The sequence below is a fragment of the Leucoraja erinacea genome, chromosome 8 (assembly GCF_028641065.1).
Source record: "Leucoraja erinacea ecotype New England chromosome 8, Leri_hhj_1, whole genome shotgun sequence".
NCBI classification, from domain to species: Eukaryota; Metazoa; Chordata; class Chondrichthyes; order Rajiformes; family Rajidae; genus Leucoraja; species Leucoraja erinaceus.
Window position 1 is genome coordinate 54302310 of NC_073384.1, and position 20047 is coordinate 54322356.

The 20047-nt window shown below is 38.8% G+C and overlaps 1 protein-coding gene across 3 annotated transcripts in view; it reads right to left on the minus strand.

The window, feature by feature from the left end:
• The window catches only part of spata17 (spermatogenesis associated 17), a 207514-nt gene that overhangs the window by 80998 nt on the left and 106469 nt on the right, over positions 1-20047 (minus strand). For all 3 annotated transcript variants that reach the window (XM_055639730.1, XM_055639729.1, XM_055639731.1), the window contains one exon: positions 4514-4646. In XM_055639730.1, coding sequence (XP_055495705.1) covers positions 4514-4646 — 133 coding nt within the window. The remainder of the gene's footprint in view (positions 1-4513; positions 4647-20047) is intronic.

The following is a 20047-nucleotide window of genomic DNA, read 5'->3' on the forward strand; positions in this document are numbered from 1 at the left end:
CGGAGGTCTGTACAAATCGTTGACAAGGTTTCGGCCAAATCCCGTCCCCTGAGACGTCATGTCCATTCGGCGGCTTTTCGATGTCATGTCCGTTCTGTGTCTTTTCCGTTCGGTATGGTGTCCGTTCGGCTTTGTATCTTTTGGTGTTGTGTCCATTCAGCTTCATATCCTTTCGGCGTCGTGCCCTTTCGATATCCTTTCGGCATCGTGCCCGTTCGGTATCTTGGCTTTTCGGCGTCGTGCCCGTTCAGTATCTTGGCCTCCACTTCTTGGCTTCAGCTTCTCGTCCTTCAACGTCCCGTCTGGGTACCCTTTAGTTCCCACTCTACTTCGTCTCTCCTAACCAGGATTCAAACCAATTTGTTATTCTCTACCTCTAACCCTAAATGCGACTCCATAATCACTTTTTCCTTCATGTTTTAACACTCTTTTTGAAAAATACATATCTTATTTCTGAAAGGTTTTCCTCATCCATTGGTCTGTCAGTGCAACATAAGCTTTCTGCCCCTATCAAAGAATCCAAAATGCATGCGGCTGCTTCAAATTTACTCCTCATCATCCACATATTTAATATTTGTTTGTGTGTGAATTAAGACTTAGAATTGCCAGCTTTTTGAAAGTGTAACTCATGAAACAAATTCATGGATTTTTACTTAATCTAACCTGTCAATGTGTCCAATGACCACACTGTCAATACTTACAAAATATATTGCATTACAATACTATCCCAGATGAACCATTGAGCTAACATTTATACTTTGACAACAGCTTAAACAAATATAGATGTCTCCTCTTTTTGCTGAATAAATATGTAATGCTTAATCATGGAACAAAAAGAAAACATATTAACAATTCCTTATTAACATTCGTACAAAATTCAATGAAAGCCATAAATTTAATGAAACAGTGTGGTTGATAAGTGTGTGGTCTGAAGAAGGGTTTTGGCCTGAAACGTCACCTATTTCCTTCGCTCCATAGATGCTGCTGCACCCGCTGAGTTTCTCCAGCAATTTTGTGTACCTTTGGTTGATAATTATGCCTAACTCTAAATTGAATTTTCATACCATCACTGTCACATTTGTGTCGACGAATAGAAATACCAATTGACTTAGACTTTAGAGATTCTACACTAAACTTATGCACAGAACAATGTAGTTCAGCATTAAATTACTTTTTCTTTCTAAGCCATTGCTTTCAATTATGATTATTTCAATATGAATTGTTAGAAATCATATGCAACTGGGGTACATCTTAGGCAATGTGTTTGAACCACTGTTGTAGTGAAGACCAAAAGTGTACTATGCAGAGGGAGCAATTTAAAACTCAGTCAGTGCAAAATCAACATCTGAATAGTAGTGTGTGTCTCTACTACACTGGATGAAGGGTAAATGTTACATAGCCATTTTGCTTAGTGCTCCAAAGGAATAGCTTAAAGGACTTTGAGCTTGCAGGTCAAAATAAGTGTTAGAGTAATAGTGGTTTTACCTGGACAATTGCAAAGATTAAAATCTGAATGGGGCCTTGAAGAATAATATAATGTTGTCTGTTGAAAGCATATTTCATCTCAATCAACATGTAAAAGTACAATTATCCATAACCAAAGCTTGCTTCACAGCTGTAAAGTTCAGCTGTAATGATCCCTGCACATTGCACTTGCACATCAATTCTGATAATCATAATCACGGTCGTTAAGCCGAATGTTCATTATTGTCAGGATGCTACTGACAGCAGTTTCAATCATCGACTGCAATAGGCAGACAGTCATAGTTGCACCCATGTTTCTGCACCCAGGGATTTGCAACATTAAATCCATGATCAATTCTACTTCCCACTCTATTTTAGAACTATTGAGGAAGAAAGGTTGACTTAATGTTCTACATTATCTACTGAGATAATTTTCTACTGATTTGTTTTTATGTTTTTCCCTCAGCGAATGGTTAACTGGAATCTTTCAATATGCAATGTTTCACGAGTTTAGAGTTTCGTAAGAAAAGATGCTGGTGAGAAAAGATTGGTTTTAAAATAAAACTTTTACAGAACTTTACGTTTTAGCTGAAGCAGCCAACTTTGCACCAGTATATATTTTTTATAATCAATGACATAGAAACATAGAATATAGGTGCAGGAGTAGGCCATGCGGCCCTTCGAGCCAGCACCCCCATTCAATATGATCATGGCTGATCATCCAAAATCAGTACCCTGTTTCTGCTTTCTCCCCATATCCCTTGATTTCATTAGCCCTAATAGCCATATCTTGAATATATCCAGTGAATTAGTCCCCACTGCCTTCTGTGGCAGAGTTATCCATAGATTCTCAACTCTCTGGATGATTCCACAGATTCACAATTCTCTGCATCACATTGGCCACTGGTCTACATTCCCAGCTCTTTTTTTCATGCCAAGAATTAAAAACAAAGACATGAAGTTTATGGTTGCAACTAATACAATTGAAAGAAACATAGTTTAATTTAAATACAATGATGTTAGAAATATGAGAATTGTAAGCAGCTTCTGGCATTATAAAATTAATTGCTTATTGTTAAAATCAAGTTTAAATGTAACAATTTCAATACTTTGTGGGGAAAAAAGTTTCCAACTTACATTTGTATTTGTTATACAATTCACAGCTAATAAGCAAAGTATTTTAATGTAAATAATTTTTGCTCATAGATATCAATTTGATCATTTCTGAACAATGATCACTGCAAATTAATCTGAGTTTTCCAACAAATATATTAATGAAATTCCAACAAATACTTTATGGTTTTCCACTATGCTGCCCCACCGCTACCATTCTCATCATTCAAGTATAAGATTTCATAGACACGTGCAAGCACAGGAATAGGTTTTATAAGTTGCAATACCTGAATGATATTTATCCATGGTTTTTATTTTATAAGATTGTGAGCAACATCTCACTTACACAAATACAGTAGATCTTCGGTATTCATGAAGCAAGATACTATGTGGAACTTTAGTGTATCATGCAAGGTGAAATGCTGAGCTGTTTAACAATAGTGATGTGTAATAATAATTGTGGCAAATTAAGTGTTCTGTTTATGTATCTTCTCTGCATTAGTTTTCAATCAGAAAAGCAGGTGCAAATGAATTTGTTAACAGATAAAAACATTTAAGGTATATTTTTGCAAAGATCAAACACAAAATTCTCTAAATTTAGAAATCCCCATTTCACTAGCATAATAATGAATGGCTGCAGATTGAAAGATATTCTCAACAAAACATTCCTGAGATGTTTTCTATCAGGAATGTAAATTTCTGTTTAACTAAAAGATGACTTTCATTTTTGTGCCTTTCTTCAAATGATTATTGGAATTGAATCAAATATATATTGTCAAATAAACACCAAGACCAGAGGGGGCAGTCATACCCCCATCCATATAAACGGGACTGAGGTGGAGCGCGTCTCCAGCTATAAATTCCTCGGAGTACATATCTCAGAGGATTTGTCCTGGTCCCTCAACACTTCCAAGCTGATCAAAAAGGCACAGCAGCGCCTTTACTTCCTGAGGAGGCTCAAGAAAGCCCACCTGTCCCCCCGGATCCTGACCAACTTTTACCGCTGTACCATAGAGAGTATCCTGACCACCTGCTTCACGGTATGTACAGCAGCTGCAACAGGAAGGCATACAATGAAAAACCGCGCTGCATGCCATTGTTCGAAAACGGTGTCTGGATTATTCATACCCCAACCATCTGTTTTCCTCCCATCCGGTACAGGAGCCTCAGGTCACGTTTAGGAAGAACAGCTTTTACAACAACACAAACATTGCTGAACTCGGAGTCCCGACGATAGATTTTCTCTGGTTCCTCCGTCCCCATTGTTTAATTATTCTGTATTTCTTGATTATTCTGTATCTTCCCTCTTTCTATTTTTTTTGTTTTCTTTATGTACAACTACTACGGACTGACGCAAAACTGCATTTCGTTGTACTGATACTTTTATTTGTGCGATGACATTAAAGTTGAATTGAATTTAATTGAATTGAAGTTAGCTAAGTGGGAAATGTTATGCATGTCACTAAGTAAAGGTGATGCTGTGAAACGAATATCTGCATATTGTTAGCTGGATTATTTCATTCTTTCCCAAATTGGTTTTAAAGAATGCTCCAAAACCTTGTTAATGTGTGTACACCCACACACACATACATGCCTATGTGTGCACATTATATATTTTCTTTCTGTAAGAAAATGCATGGTTCAAATGATGCTAGTTGTTAAATATCAAATTTAAAAATACGAGTTCCTCTCTAACTCATGTTTTTAAAATTATGGATATTGCTAACAAAAAATATTTTTTCAATAAACCAATAACTAACTTGAAATTACAAGACATAATACTTATCCACTGATTTTTAAATCATATTTCAAAAATTCTATTAAATTTCATTTTAATGATGTATATAGATGTTAAGAAACTCTATCTTAAGAATCATCACCACCACCATTGGAAGATACATAAAAAGTAAACAGTGAAGCATTGTAGCTTGCCTACCTTATTCATGGTTGGTGTATCTTCTGTTGCTCTGAAATGCTTAGTTCCATAAGCAATTGGTCCATATCTGGTGCTAGTATTTAGGAGTGGCTCATAGGTTTTAAATATGGTTGGATGGCTAAATGGCAGAAATCTATAAGGAATTGAGATAAACATATTGACCATATATAAAATACTCAAGAGTTAAACTACTAATATCTTTATCAGTAAATAATTAGCCTCGGTGCTACTGGTAAAGGCTAACAGATAGGACTGGCATTTAAATGGGGGCACTTGGTGTTGGCATCTGTTTAGACCTGATGATTTCAATTAAGACTGCAGGGAAAAAAGATGAGAAGAAAGTAAATAAGAGAAACTCTGGGCCAGCTAGGATTTGTGGAGGGAAGTGGACAGATGATATTTCAGATCGGGATCCTTCTTCAAATGGAATTTATAATTGATTTTAAGTATTTTACTTTTTTTTTACAAAGTGTAGAAACTTTTTAATGAATTGTTCTTAATGTTTCTGAATACCAGCCATTAATGGTATCAGGGGAGTTTAAGGATGTAGCTTAGCCAATGCATTATTCTGGACAGTCCAACTGCTCAGGGCCTTTATCTTAGGACTCTGGTTGCTTCAGATAGGCTTTTTGCATCAGGACAAAGCAAGCATGGGTGTGGAGTTATTGTGGGTAATTACTGTGTGTGACAAGACCATGCTAATCCAGGTAAATAATATCTATCTGAAAATCGCAACATGTATAGGCCGTTGAAGCACACACATGGTGGAACGCTTGATTATCACTTGATTCACAGAGAAAGGAAGGTCCACTTTACGCTCACCATTTTGCAAAATTATTACAGACCTACCTGCTTTTAGTTCTGAACATATTTTTCTGGAGGATAAATATAAAGGTCCTATTCCCCTTAGCAGAAAAAAAAACCCATAACTAGAGAGCATAGATTTAAATTAACTAGTAGAAGGATTATAGGGAGAGTAGAGAAAGAATGATTACACTCAACTAAAGGTCTAGGTTTGGATCTAATTACTTGAAAAGGGGATGGAAGCCAAACCCCTCATCATATTTAAATAGTACCTAGGTGAACATTTGAAGAGGTATTCAATGCAACATTATAAATTGCAGACCAGGGATGAGGATTAACCCAAAGTCTGTTTTGGACAACTGCCTTTCTTCTGTGCTGTAAATCCCTATGATTCCATGATTCCATGATTTTATGGACAATTGAACTCAATCCCATAGGGTGACTGATCTTGACATCAAGGCAGCATATGACTGAGTGTGGCTGAACGCAACTCTAGCTGATGGAAAACCAGGGGAAAACTCTTAATTGACTTGAGTTCTGCCATCATAAGAAAAGATGGTTGTTGTTGTTGTCAGAGGTCAACTATCTCAGCTCCAGTTCATAATTTTGAAATCTCCTCATGACAATATTCTTGTGGTAACCATTTTAAAAGCAACAACATACCCTTCATCATGAGTGGGGATCTCTGGAGACAATTTGCAAACCTTAAATATGAATTGATACGGAGCAAGTAGCAACTACACCATGTACGAAATATGCATTATTCTATTTCAACAAGAGTTTAAGCACCTCTTGCTTTTGAATGGCATTGTCCAAATTGAAACCCCCAACATCAACATCCCAATGTTCATCATTAAAACATAGCTGAAGACACATAATTACTGCGGCTACAGATATCTTGCAGCGAACGATATAACATAATCCCACTTTTTTCGACTTTGCACAGGTAAGAAACCAAAATTGATAGAATCTCGTGATTCATTAATCTCCCACTGACAGATCAGTAATAAGCTTGATCCACAGATGATAGTTGGTAGTTGGGAAAACTGTGCTCCTTTTAAACTCACCGGGTTTACTGGATAATTTATTATACTACAGTTTAGCATGTAAGAAAGTGAAATATGAATATGTGGGATATTATTAGGAGGAATATCTAATAGTCCATAAAATCTGCTTGTTTGCCAAAGATGTGAGATTATTGAAATGTTCTTGTATAGTTCAAAATAAAGTACATATATGCAAGTTTCTTTCAATATGAATGTGAAATTTGATGTGTCAATTCATAAAACATATGTAATTATATTTGATGAGGGCTTGTGATAGTAGTTTATTCTACTTTTTATTTGATAGCCATAGCTAATATTTTTGAACAGAAATTAATGAAAGACAACAAAACTGAGTTACGTGGTTCAAACTGAAGAGTTATAACATCTTTTGATTTGACCTGTTGCATTAAGTTGATAGTACAGCATGACACAGCTGTGCCCTGCATGTAATACCATTATTCCAGGAATGAGATTTTGGGCTAGCATGTGGGCCTGTACTCGCTGGAGTTTAGAAGGCTGAGAGAGAGGACCTCATTGAAGCTTACAGAATAATGAAAGGCATAGAGAAAGTGCATGTGGAAAAGATGTTTCCACTGGTGGGAGAGTCTAGGACCAGAGGTCATAGCCTCAGAATTAAAGGGCGCTCTTTTAGAAAGGAGGTGAAGAGGAACTTCTTTAGTCAAAAGGTAGTTTTTCTGTGGAACTCATTGCCACAGAGGACTATGGAGGCCAAGGCAGTGGATTTTTTTGAGACAGAGATAGACAAATTCTTGATTAAAATGGGTGTCACGGGTTATGGGGAGAAAGCTGGAAAATGGGTTTAGGAAGCAGAGATGCCATGATTGAATGGCAGAGTAGACTCGATGGGCCGAATGGCCTAATTCTACTCCTACAACTTGTGAACATGAATTATTTGCTGGTTTTACCATTTTACAAACTTGAAGATGAATCATGCATTTTTAAGTAGTGCAAGACTATTATTTTATCAAATTATACCTTAAACAAAAGTATATACTTTAAACAAAAATATTTGCCAGCAGTAGCAAACAATTCCTGTACGTAGATCTTCCCACTAGACAACATAATTTAATAATTGTAGCTGTGTATTTAATATGGTTCAAAAGCACCTTGGAGATATCTACAATGTTAAAGGTTCTACATAAATGCAAATTGTTATAGTCAGCAGAAAGCCATACCTGCCATCCTGCCTGAGGTGCCATTTTCAATGTGGGTGGGATGAGTAAGTGTGGTTGCACTTTCCCACCCACCAACAGTCTGACCCCATTTCACAGGCTGCCCGTGCGACATTGACGGATGCAATGGGCCCATGAGAAGACCTTTAATAACTCACTAGTGACTTTGTCATTCATGAGTTATTAGGTCTTTCTCACTCGTGGAATAAACTGCCTACTTCATTGTCCCTCTTGTGTATTCTCTATTTATTACGTTTGCTGAAATAGACACAATAGTAGTTTATAAAAACCAACAGAAACCAAGGGAAATTATTTCAATGATAAAGGAATATTGGAGATTAATGATTATTAGGCAATCAGTACATGGCCACAAAGAAGCAATCTTCCAGAAATAGATTTGTATTCTGGAGGGAGGGGTGAGGGGATATTATTTCTAAGATTCAGGATACGAATAGAACCAAATATTAACATGCAAAACCTACTTGAATAGATGTTAAAAGAAGAGCATGGGATTGAGTTTTGGTTAATTGTTGCAATATCATTAAAAAAACATGTTGCAGATGCTACCCAACACCCTGAATAAGTTGCGATGTTTTAATACAAGATTCTAAATTATGTATGGAATTTAACAGAAGGGTTATGACATAAAGGTGTGGTATTGTGTAAACAATATAATTCTAGGAAGACTGCCAAATGTTAATTAAAGTGTATGTTGATTTTTCAAATTACACCCCAGACACTTAGCTGGGGGTATTCTATAAACAGATTTAACCAACATGAAAAGGTGGAGCGTCAGAGGAGTTCTAAATACCATTGGGCTTGCTGATGCCGATGTTGATGCAGAAATAACCTACTTCATACACTCACGTGTGTTAAATATTTTGAATTGGAAACAGGGTTGTGTTCTCTTAGAAAGTTGTAAGATTCATGAGGTAGATTGATTTTTTGTGTGAAAAGAACTTCCTACTTTCCAAATGTTTTTACTGAATACTAGAAAAAGCTGAATTGTTATATCATATAAAATATATTCCATTAAACCAAGCAATTTACATTAATTAGAAAAACAGATTAGAATTTCATCATTTTATGGCGGAATGTTAGAAACATTAGTAAATACATCAGGTAACCAAAAATAAAATCCTATTTGAAAGGATTGGAAAAAATAGGGTCTGGTTGTTTTCTTCCATTTCAGCTTCTTAGCAGGACAAGAACAAGCTACCAAGATATTGTTTTTAATTTAAAAGTTGCAAATGTATTGAGAGGTATAAATGTATTAACAGCAGTGTTTATTTGCAAAAACAAGCTTTTCAATGTACCTTGGTATACATGACAATAAACTAAACTAAATTATATTTAATCCCCAAAAGTTCTAAAAACAGACTATTATAGTTTCAGTTGTGTATGTATATGTTTTTTCTATTCCCAGCAATTTGCCTATGCCCGGCACTCTTCAAATATTTTATCCAGAACTACATTAAGAATGCACATGTAAGAGGAATACATGAAGAAAATACAGCATAAGTAACTCAGTTTAGATTCCATTCATTTACTATTGAAGCAAAATAAAATAAAATGTGCAGAGTTGGGGTTTTCTTGCATCCTACAGAAATATGAAAACAGTTGATCAGCAACATAACAACAAACATTTTGGTTATGGGCACATACTTTATTAATTCCATAGCACCAGAGGTTCATGGCATGTGTGATATTACTTAGTTCAGTTTAAAGTTGTAGCTGAAATCGGAATGGTTATAGAGGATTGAGAGAACCTGACAGTTTTGAGGGGAGAGGTGTTAAGGACGAGTGTTGTGCATCAGTCAAGGAAGATCTGGATGAAGACATAAGCGACTGCAGATGCTAATTGTTTTAGCAAAGCACGATGTGCTGGTGGTATTTAGCGGGTCAAGCAGCATCTGTGGAGTGAATGGACAAGGAAGGAAAGAAAATAAGCTTATTCAGATGTGTGGCGGGGTATGTCTCCAATAAGGTAACACAGGGGTTATCGTGAGGATATGATGTAACCAAGGTTAATCGGGTCAATGAGACAATGGGGATAGTTGGAGAGTGAGAACTAACGTATGCAAAACAAATTGAGAAATGAAAGTAAGAGTTGCAAAATGCTGTGTAGGAAGTCATGCCAGGCAGAGAAGATGAGGTGCTTTTCCTCAAGCTTGCATTGGGAATCATTGTTACAGCACAAGGGGCCACTGACCGATTAAGTCAAATGAGAGTGGGATGGAGATTTAAAGTCTCATTATTATCTGTCTCATCCTCTGTCTGGGCATATTTCAGCCTTCTTGACTCAATGCTGAATTCTCCAACTTCAGATAATTTGATTTTGAGTCATAGTCATACAGTTTGGAAACTGTCGCTGAACTCACTCATCCTGACCAAGGTGCCCCATTTAAGCTGGTCCCATTTTCCAACATTGATCCCTCTAAATCTTCCTTGTCCATATACCAGTCCAAATGTATTTTAAATGTTGTTATTGTACTTGTCATAACTGCTTCCTCTGGCAGGTCGTTTGATTTTCCTATTACCGTCTGTGTGAAAAAGTTGCCCCTCAGGTTCCTACGAAATCTATCACCCCTCACCTTAAACCTGTGCTCTCCACCTATCCCTATCCTTGGAAACAGACTATGTGCATTCATCCTAACTATGCCCTTCATGATTGTATACACCTCTGTAGGATTTCTCTGTCTGCATCAAATGTCCATCTGTGATATTAGCTCAGCATGTTTGTTTCTAAAGTCATAACATTATTTAGCACATAAGTATGCCCTTTTGCACCACTCAACCATGCTAACGCCAACCAGAGCTGGTCCCATTTACCTGCACTTGGCCCATATCCCATAAATCTTTTCTTTCCATGTACCTATCCAAATGTCTTTTAACGATTGCAATTATACTTAGCTCCACCACTTCATTTGGCAGCTCTTTCCATATATCCATCACTTTCTATGTGAAAAAGCTGTCTCTCAGGCCACCTTTAAATTATTTCCCTCGCATCTTGAACCTATGCCCTCTAGTTTTGGATTCCCTACCCTGGGGAAAAGACTACAGCTTATCAATGACCCTCATGATTTCATAAACCTCTGTACGTTAGCCCCTTTGCTTCTGTCACTACAGGGAAACGGTCTACTCTCCCCTTTTAGCTCAAGTCCTCTAACCCTGACAACACACTACTGGATCTTGTCCATACCCTCTTTACTTTAATCACATCATTCCTGGAGCAACATGACCAGAAATGTACGCAATATTCCAAATGCAGTTTTACCAATGTCTTAAATGGTTGTAATGTAATGTCCAAATTCTTCTATCAAAACTCCCACTGATGAATCAGCACCCTGCCTAATTGTGTGGACACTTTCAGGGAACAATGTATTTGCACCCCAAGGTCTCTCTGTTCTGCAAAACTCCACAGGGCCATGTAATTGCCAATAACACTCCCGGCCTGGTTTAAGTCGCCAAAATGCAATACCCTGCACTTGTAACACTTGTTTGAAAAAACAATCCCTTTTACTCCCTATTTATCTCTCTGGAATTGGAGGACATATTCAGCATGACATGCTGGACATGCCGTCCTACTCTGGATATTGCAACTCCTATATTCCTTTGTGTATGCTCTTTGTATATGTTCTCACTCTCTGACTGCTCCTATTTCCAATTGGCCAGGTAACCTTTTAATGATATATTCTGCCCTAGTCATCCTGGTTTTACATTTGAGAGACATCCCTTCCTTTCTCACCTTCCCAATTCTGATGAAGGTTTTTTGATTGTTTACTATGTACTATGTTTACATATTCTGTTGTGCTGCAGCAAGTATGAATTTCATTGTTCTATCCGGGACATATGACAATAAAATACTCTTGACTTGTCTCTCTTGACTCTTGATCTGAAACATTAACTCTGTTACATGTCATATTGATGCGGCCTGACCTGCTGAGTATTTCCAGCACTTTCAGTTTTTATTGTACATTCGCAATGTCTGCTATTTATTTGACTTTTGGGTTCAATTGATTGATGGGTGGAATTTGGATGCAGATTTTGAGCTGGATGGTGTTGTAGTTGAGACTCTGATAGTAAAGAAAATGCAAAAGAAAACCTGTGAGTAAGTAACCAAAAGAGGATCAATGTACAGCAACAACTTTGGTCCTGCTCAGGAATGTTCCTTTAAGCCATGCAGAAGCAGCCCTCACAGGCACTCCTGCCTCTGGAAGAGCCGCATATCAACAGTATGTACGGACAGTTATACATAGTTGAAAATTCCAAAGTAGTGTCTGGGGTACCCTGACGTGGCATCGAAGGACGGGAAGCCGAAGCAAAGAAGTCGAAGCCAAATAGCCGAATGGAAACTAAGCCGAAACGCCAAATAACCAAAAGTATACGAAGCCGAAACGCCAACAAACCGAAAGGGCAGGACACCTAAAAGCCAACTAACCGAAAGGCTGCGTCGCCTACAAGCCAACTAACCTCTTTGCCGAAAAGTCAAATAACAGACATGACATCGCCGGGGGGGCGGAACTTGTCAGCGATTGTGCCAGACCCCCGCGTCCATCACATCACTGGCGGGTGGAGACGGGAGGGTGGGGGTCATTTCCCACACAAGCTATTATTTGACTTTTCGGCAGAGCGTCATTCGGTTAGTTGGCTTGTAGGCAACGCAGCCTTTCGGTTAGGTGGCGCTTCGGCAGAGCGGCCAATCGGTGAGCTTGCTTTTAGGCGACGCAGCCTTTCGGTCAGTTGGATTTTCGGCGTTCCGCCCTTTCGGTTCGTTGCATTTCGGCTTCATATGCTTTAGGTTCGTTGGCGTTTCGGCTTTGTTTCCATTCGGCTATTTGGCTTCGACTTCTTTGCTTAGGCTTCTCGTCCTTCAACCGCACATGAGTGTCTGGATGTATTCAACATCAATGTGCATATTTGGGGTCTTTTTTCAGAGGAACCGAAAATGAAATTGCTGTCTTTGTAATCCATGATATAAATCCTACTTTTTAAGATAACAGTATTTCAGCAACAATGCATTATGCAATTATGTTCGTAAAACACTTTGATGAATTCTGGTTTTGAGTTGTTTTTAGTTATACAGTTTTCAAACCTAACAAAAATCACTGTATTTTCTTAGAACTGAAGTTAGAAGATTATGAAAAAAAACAATATTATACCGTACAGTCACTGCACAGTAATGGACACAACCATGTATGAATTAAAATGAATATTGTAAATCTTGATTGTGGCTTACTTTCACAAATGTTTGTTTATACTTACAAATGATGCAAGTCTCAATAGAACTTATAGAAACATATAAAATTAAAAAATCTTACATAAACATATAAAATTATATATTTGGACTGGACAAGCTAGATGCAGGAAAAATGTTCCCAATGCTGAGGGAGTCCAGAACCAGGGGCCACAGTCTAAAGATAAAGGGGAGGTCATTTAAAACTGAGATGCGAAAAAAACTTTTTCACTCAGAGAGTTGTGAATTTGTGGAATTCTCTGCCACAGAAGGCAGCAGAGGCCATTCACTGGATGCATTTAAAAGAGAGTAATGGGCCTGTCCCACTTAGGCGATTTTTCAGGTGCCGGCGACTGTCAGAGTGGAACACACACACATCGCTTCCTTCACCAGCCCGTTATGCAGGCAGGGGACAGGGCAAGTGGGGAGAGCACTGTCTGAGTGAAATTCACACAGTGCAAAGCCAAGGTGATACAGACACACACCGCGGTGAACAGGAAGGTTGGCGCTGTAATTAAGACGGCTAAAGCACAGGGTACGGTAAGTCCTTTAAAAGGGGGAAGGGGAAAGAGGGTGGAGAAGGAGGGAGAATGAGTGGAGACAACTTTTAAGAAGCCAGAGATACACGGCTGTGAAGCTCGGCGGACATTTAACATTACTGGTCGGTTATCCTTGCTTCTGAAAACTACGGCTTACCTTTTTGTTTCCCAATGAGTCAATGAAATTCACCAGTCAGCACCAGCTACAACCTACGAGAACCTATGAGAAACTTCGACCTCCTGGCAACCCACTAGGACCTCCTGGCGACCCACCTACGGCACGAGAATTCTCGTTACTCTCCATGGCGGCTTCATTCTAGTTGCTGCTAATTTTTCAACATGTTGAAAAATGTTGAACATGTTGAAAAATTTGCGGCGACCATAATGAGGCCGCGACTTGTTTCCAGAATGCGGGAACTCCTCAAGACCATGAAGGCAATCCCCGGCAATCACCCACGAACATATGGCAACCATGTGGTGACTGCATAGTCTCCTGCAATCACCTAAAAAGTTGCCTAAGTGGGACAGGCCCATTAGATAGAGCTCTAGGGGCTAGTGGAATCAAGGGATGATTAGCCATGATCACAATGAATGGCGGTGCTGACTTGAAGGGGCAAATGGCCTCCCCATGCACCTATTTTCTATGTTTCTATGTAAATATCTAGCAACAGGTGATAATAAACCATGTGCATGAGGCCTTGATTTGGATGTTTGATGACAAGGGTTTGTCAGTATTTATTTTACCCCTGACCTTTAACTCACACTTTATTTAATGTTTATAATCAAGGCCTACTGCTAAAATATATTCACAAATTAAAAAAATCAATAGAAAAATCGATATTGAAGTAGTTATAACAGATAAGAATCAGCTCATGGTTCTACAATAAATTACTTTGTTAGTTATCTTATTAAACTAAACCAACAGCTTGTAATGAGATGATGTATTTCCATGCTTGAATATAAAAGACTATCATGAATGCCCTTCTTCAAGATGAATAATTATGGATACGTATTTACACAACCAGTTGGTTTAACTGATGGAAATCTTTGGTTCCTACTGCAATATTTGAAAGTTCTGCCAATGTCTATAAGAATATGGTAACCACTGGACCTAGATATCAATGATTGTTACATTTGGACCTTTTCTCTTCTCCTCAGCATGAGTTGGCAAGTATCAGCCTTCTACCTCCTGCTTCTGCCTGTAAGCTGAAAGAAATTGGTTTGTTTCCATGGTTACAATATCAGCATGTTTCCAATCTAAGTAATACCTTATGTAAAACACAGGCCACTGCTGTGTATCATTGTTCCTGCATAAATAGATTAAGGTTTTATCAGTTATCTTTTCACTTTCCTACTTTTTTTCTCTGAATTATATGATGTGCGATTAGAATATTATTTTCTCTTGATAAGTCAGTACTAAAAAAACAGTTCTAAAAAGAAGCTGTGCAATTGTATTTTTACTCCAGAACATTAATGCCATAAACATTTTTTCAAATGGTTTTAAGAAAACAAAAGCACATTTAAAATTGACTTTTATCACTCTAACATTTATTTACCATTGTACCTAATCTGGGAAAAATAGGCTAACATATTTAGCTTAATTTGTCACCTTTACCAATGTTTAATTTTGGACATTAGTATAGAATTATTTTTTATTGATTTTCTGTTATACACAATATTTTTTGGCAATTTGTGGGACCCACCAAATTAACTAACAGTAGAATCAAATTAATATTAATTAATAAATATGCTTTAGGACTGAAAATGATTGTAATTGATTTTCTGATTATATTTTTGCTGCAGTATGCTGTTTTAGAAAAGAACAAAGTAAACAAAATCTCATGGCATTTGAGCATTGCCATTTTAAAACAAGATGAATATATAGGTGTTCAAATACTCTTGAGGAAAACAGCGTTCACTCAAGACAAATTACAGTGCTAGGACTGCTAATTTTCACATGGGACAGACATCACCAAAAATTAATGTGGCCCCCAATCTCCCAGAATATATGGAACTGATGCTGTGAGCCGGCTGCTCTGATAGCAGTTGCCATCCTGTGCATATCAGAACAGTTTATCTTTCTTTATTTTCAGCTATATTTAAAACAGTGCATTGTTCTTCCTATGGATCACTTGGTGTTATTACCCGTGGAAAACAGTCTGATACTGCTGTTCACATGTAAAGGGGTAGGTTTGAATCTAGCCCAGGAGTTGGTGACAAAGGTCAGCTCTTTCAGACAGCTGTCCAGAGCTTTGAGTGAAATGCGATCAGCCAACCTCTCTCAAAAAACCCAAATCTATCACTCTGGTCACTGACACTACAAATACAGTAGGTAATTCAGCAAAATAAACATCAAAAACATAGACACTAAAGTACATAACCTTTGCTGAATTGAAACATAAGTGCCTTGGTCTATCACCTGAAAAAATGAATTGTTAGATTGTCAGGTAAATAATCGTTATTACAATAATAATAATAATAATTATTATTAATATAATAATTATTATTATTATTTTATTATTATTATTATTACTATTAATATTATTATTATTATTATTATTATTATTGTTTTTGAATCCAGTTATTTTCGTACTGCAATTTAAGTGAGGGGACAATTTCAGACTCATTATAATCTAAAAATGGTTGCCAATGGGATGTGATGATGTGTGAAATCTGGCAGGGAACAGTCACCACGGATCTATGTCTTATTTTTTGCCCATTTGAAGTTTTTTTGTTTCCAGAGACTTGTGCGCATAATTTACGCTGACACATCATTGTGGTACTGAGGGAATACTGCACTGTCAGAGTTGCTGGCTTTCAAATGCGTCATTAAACGGAAATCCAGGTGGATGTAAAAGATCTCATGGTATAATCTGAAGAAGAACAGAGAGAGGTTCTCCCTAGAACCTACCCAAAATTGATCCTTGACCAGCATCACTAAAAACAGCAGGTTAACAATTTGTTTGTTTTGTGAAATTGCTATTTGTAAACCAGCTGCCGAGTTTCCTGTTTTACACAAGTGATAATACTTTAAAGTTTTTATTTTGTTGCACCACGTGTTGGGAAAGGCTGAGAACATGAAAGGAGCTAGCAAATGCAATATTGTTCTTTGATTTCAATTGACTAGAACGGGTGATGAGCAATCGCATCTAAAGCGACACAAACACATCCTTCAGACAGTCTCATACTGTGGAGACATGCAGGACGGTTTCAAACCGCTGAGAGAATCCATCATGACTAGATGGAATTGATCTAAAAAACAACATAATGTTAAAATAAGTGGGTTTAAATCATTGCTGTATTAAGCTCTAATTTTTCCTTTGGTTCCCATGACTGTGTTATTTCAAAATAAATCACACTAGTGTCTTGAATCATGACTGCAACTAAAAGATTGCCAATGGTTTTCCTCTGAACTGATGCATTTAGATGTAGAGAAGAACTTGTAAATTCTTCGGAGAGATAGCTTAAGAACAGGTATGCCCCTGACCATGTTGTGGTACCACCACACTTTTGTAGAAAGAGGTTAAATTATCTTGTAGTATTGATGGAAATCACGACCTCACAAAGAGTAAATGCAAATCTGTGATGGTAACAATATGTGAATACTTCACAAACAATAATGTTGCATATTTCCTCAGATACAGCATTAATAGTACCACACAAACTAAGGCAAGAATATGAACCTGTCCTCCACTCCATATAATCAAAGGCATTTTAAGGACATATGTATCGGTGTATGCTTTTGTGTATTTAATATGTCTGTTTTTTTGTGAGGTTGTTCCAGAAACTTGACATTTCCTACATGAAACATAGGACTGGAACATGCAGTGATACAAAACGTCAGTTGCAGCTTTAAAATTGGCCGCAGTTTCTTGTATAGATGTTGCAATGGTGAGCTCTGGAGATGGTGCAAAGAAGAGTCATACTGGACAACCATCTTGATGCAACTTCAACAGGATGGAATCATCTTCAGATGAAGAGGACTACCCCATCATAGCACCCAAACGGCAACATACTATAAATATTTACAAAATGCTTTCTGTGCAAGAATGCTTGGGTGGCAGTGGACCACAGGAACATAACTCCATAGGAAAGGTTGATGTATGCGACAGACAAAAAGCAACTCAACAGGTAGTTTACATGGTGCCAGTTTCACGGTGATTGTGTATGGTATTCGTATGTATTATTCCATCCTTATGATCCGACGATCACGTTGGCTTCTTCTTGTGTGATCCACTGTGCCAGCACCTTTCCAGAGATGGGCACACTCAATAGCTGGCTGCAATAAAAGTGAGGTCATCCATGGAATCTATGTTATTATAACCAGTGAGAAATTACCAGAGGGTAAAATAATTAAAAACTTAGCGCATATTAACCACCTGAATATCAGGCATATCTGTCACGTTGAAATAGATATAACCATTCCAGCTGATGGGTTTCTATGTAACCATGTCTGTGTGGCTATGCACAACTTCAATGTAATCTACAATTTCACTGGCGACACCACAGTGGTTGGCCGAATAATGAGCAGTGATGAGCCATCATGCAGGAGAGAGATAGGATACATGGTTGAGTAGTGCCACAATAACCTCTCACTCAAGATCAACAAACCAAGAAACTAATCATTGATTTCAGAAAGGGAAGGTTTGGAGATCACATGCTGGTTTTCATTGATAGGTTAGCAGTGGAGAGGGGTAGCAGCTTCAAATTCCTTGGCATTAACATCTTGTGTAACCTGTCCCTGGCATCTGAGGAAGATAGCCAGCACCTCTAATTTCTCAGAAGTTGAAAGAAATTCAGCATGTCATCGATTACTCTAACAAACTTCTACAGATGTATTTAGAAAGTATCCTGACTGGTTGCATCGTGGCCTGGTATGGTACTTCAAACACAAAGGAACAGAAGAGGCAGCACAGTGGCACAGCGGTACCCGGACGGGACGTCGAAGGATGAGAAGCCGAAGCCAAGAAGTGAAAGCCAAGATACCGAAAGTACATCACGCCGAAAAGCCATGGTACCGAAAGTACATCACGCCAAAAGGACACAAAGCCAAAAGTACATCACGCCAAAAGGATACGAAACTGAACAGACACCACGCCACAAAGACAAGACACAGAACGGACATGACGTCGAAAAGCCGCCGAACGGAAATGATGTCTCCGGAGACGGGATTGGTCCGACACCTTGCCAGTTATCGACAAAGGCCAGAGATTGGTCCAGACCTCCCGCATCCATCACATCATTAGCTAGGGGGAGACAGGAGGGTGGGGGGGAGCTTCAAGCTGCTGTGATTGCCACAGAGACAATTATGTGCATCACTGGCCGGGGGGGGGGGAGCTTGCGTTTGTAAACTGGTGGCAGTGATGCCATGCTGCTGCAATTGCCTCAAAGGCTTTTCAACATCCTGTTCGTTCCCCGTCAGATTTTAAGCCGAAAAACAATCTGACGCCTAACGTACATGAAGCCGAAATGATAAATAGGTAGGAAATACTTTAAACAATCTGTATTGGCTGCAGGAATAGTTGTACCTTGTTACATTTTGAAATAATTCAATTGTTGTACCTTGGACGTCTCCGGGAACGGGATTAGTCCAACACCATTTCAGTCATCGACAAAGGTCAGCGATAGATCCAGACCTCCGCGGCATCCATTACATCACGGCCTCTGTGTCAATCGCAGCAGCTTGGAGTCACTGCCACCATTGTACAAACGCAAGCTCAAGCTCCCCCCCACCCTCCCGTCTCCCCCCACCCCAGCCAGAGATGTGATGGGCGCGGGGTCTGGACCAATCGCTGACAAGGTCTAGGACCAATCCCGTCTCCGGAGACGTCATGTCCGCTCAGCGGCTTTTCAACGTCATGTCCGTTCTGCTTCTTGTCTTTGTGGTGTGATGTCCGTTCGGGTTCGTATCCTTTCGGCGTGATGTACTTTTGGTATCTTGGCTTTTCGGCATGGTGTACTTTCGGTATCTTGGCTTCCACTTCTTGGCTTCGGCTTCTCTTCCTTCGGGCACAGCAGTATAGTTGTTACTTTACAGCGCCAGAGACCCGGGTTCGATCCTGACTATGGGTGCTGTCTGAACGGAGTTTGTACATTCTCCTCGTGATCATGTGGGTTTACTCCGAGTGGTCCGGTTTCCCCCCACAGTCCAAAGATGTACAGGTTTGTAGGTCAATTAGCTTCAGTAAAATTTGTGAATTGTCTCTAGAGTGTAGGATAATGCTATGTACAGGGTGATTGCTGGTCGGCGTGGATCGACGGTCGAAGGGCATGTTTCTGTGGTGAGTCGAAAGGTCTGTTTACATTCTGTATCTCTAAAGTAAACTAAAAGAAGAGGCTGAAGAGAGTGGTGGACTCAGCTTTGTCCACGGCCATCCCCACCATCAAAAGCATCTGCATCAGGTGTTGCCTCGAGAAGACGTCATTCATCATCAAAGATCTCCACCATCCAAGCCATGCCCTCTTGCTGCTGCCTGAACAGCTACTTTCCTGTAACTATCAGGTTCTTGAACTGTCCTGCACAACCTTAATCCCACCTTGGTTACAGAATGCTACAGGCCACCTCTTGCACTGCAATGGATATTATTTCTCATTGTGTTTTTGCAGCAATATCTTGTTTGTGCAGTCTTGTTCCTTTTACTGTCTTGTGTAATTTACCTGTAATTTATATTTTGTGTGTTGTCTAAGTCTATATGCCTGTGAAGCTGCTGGAAGTA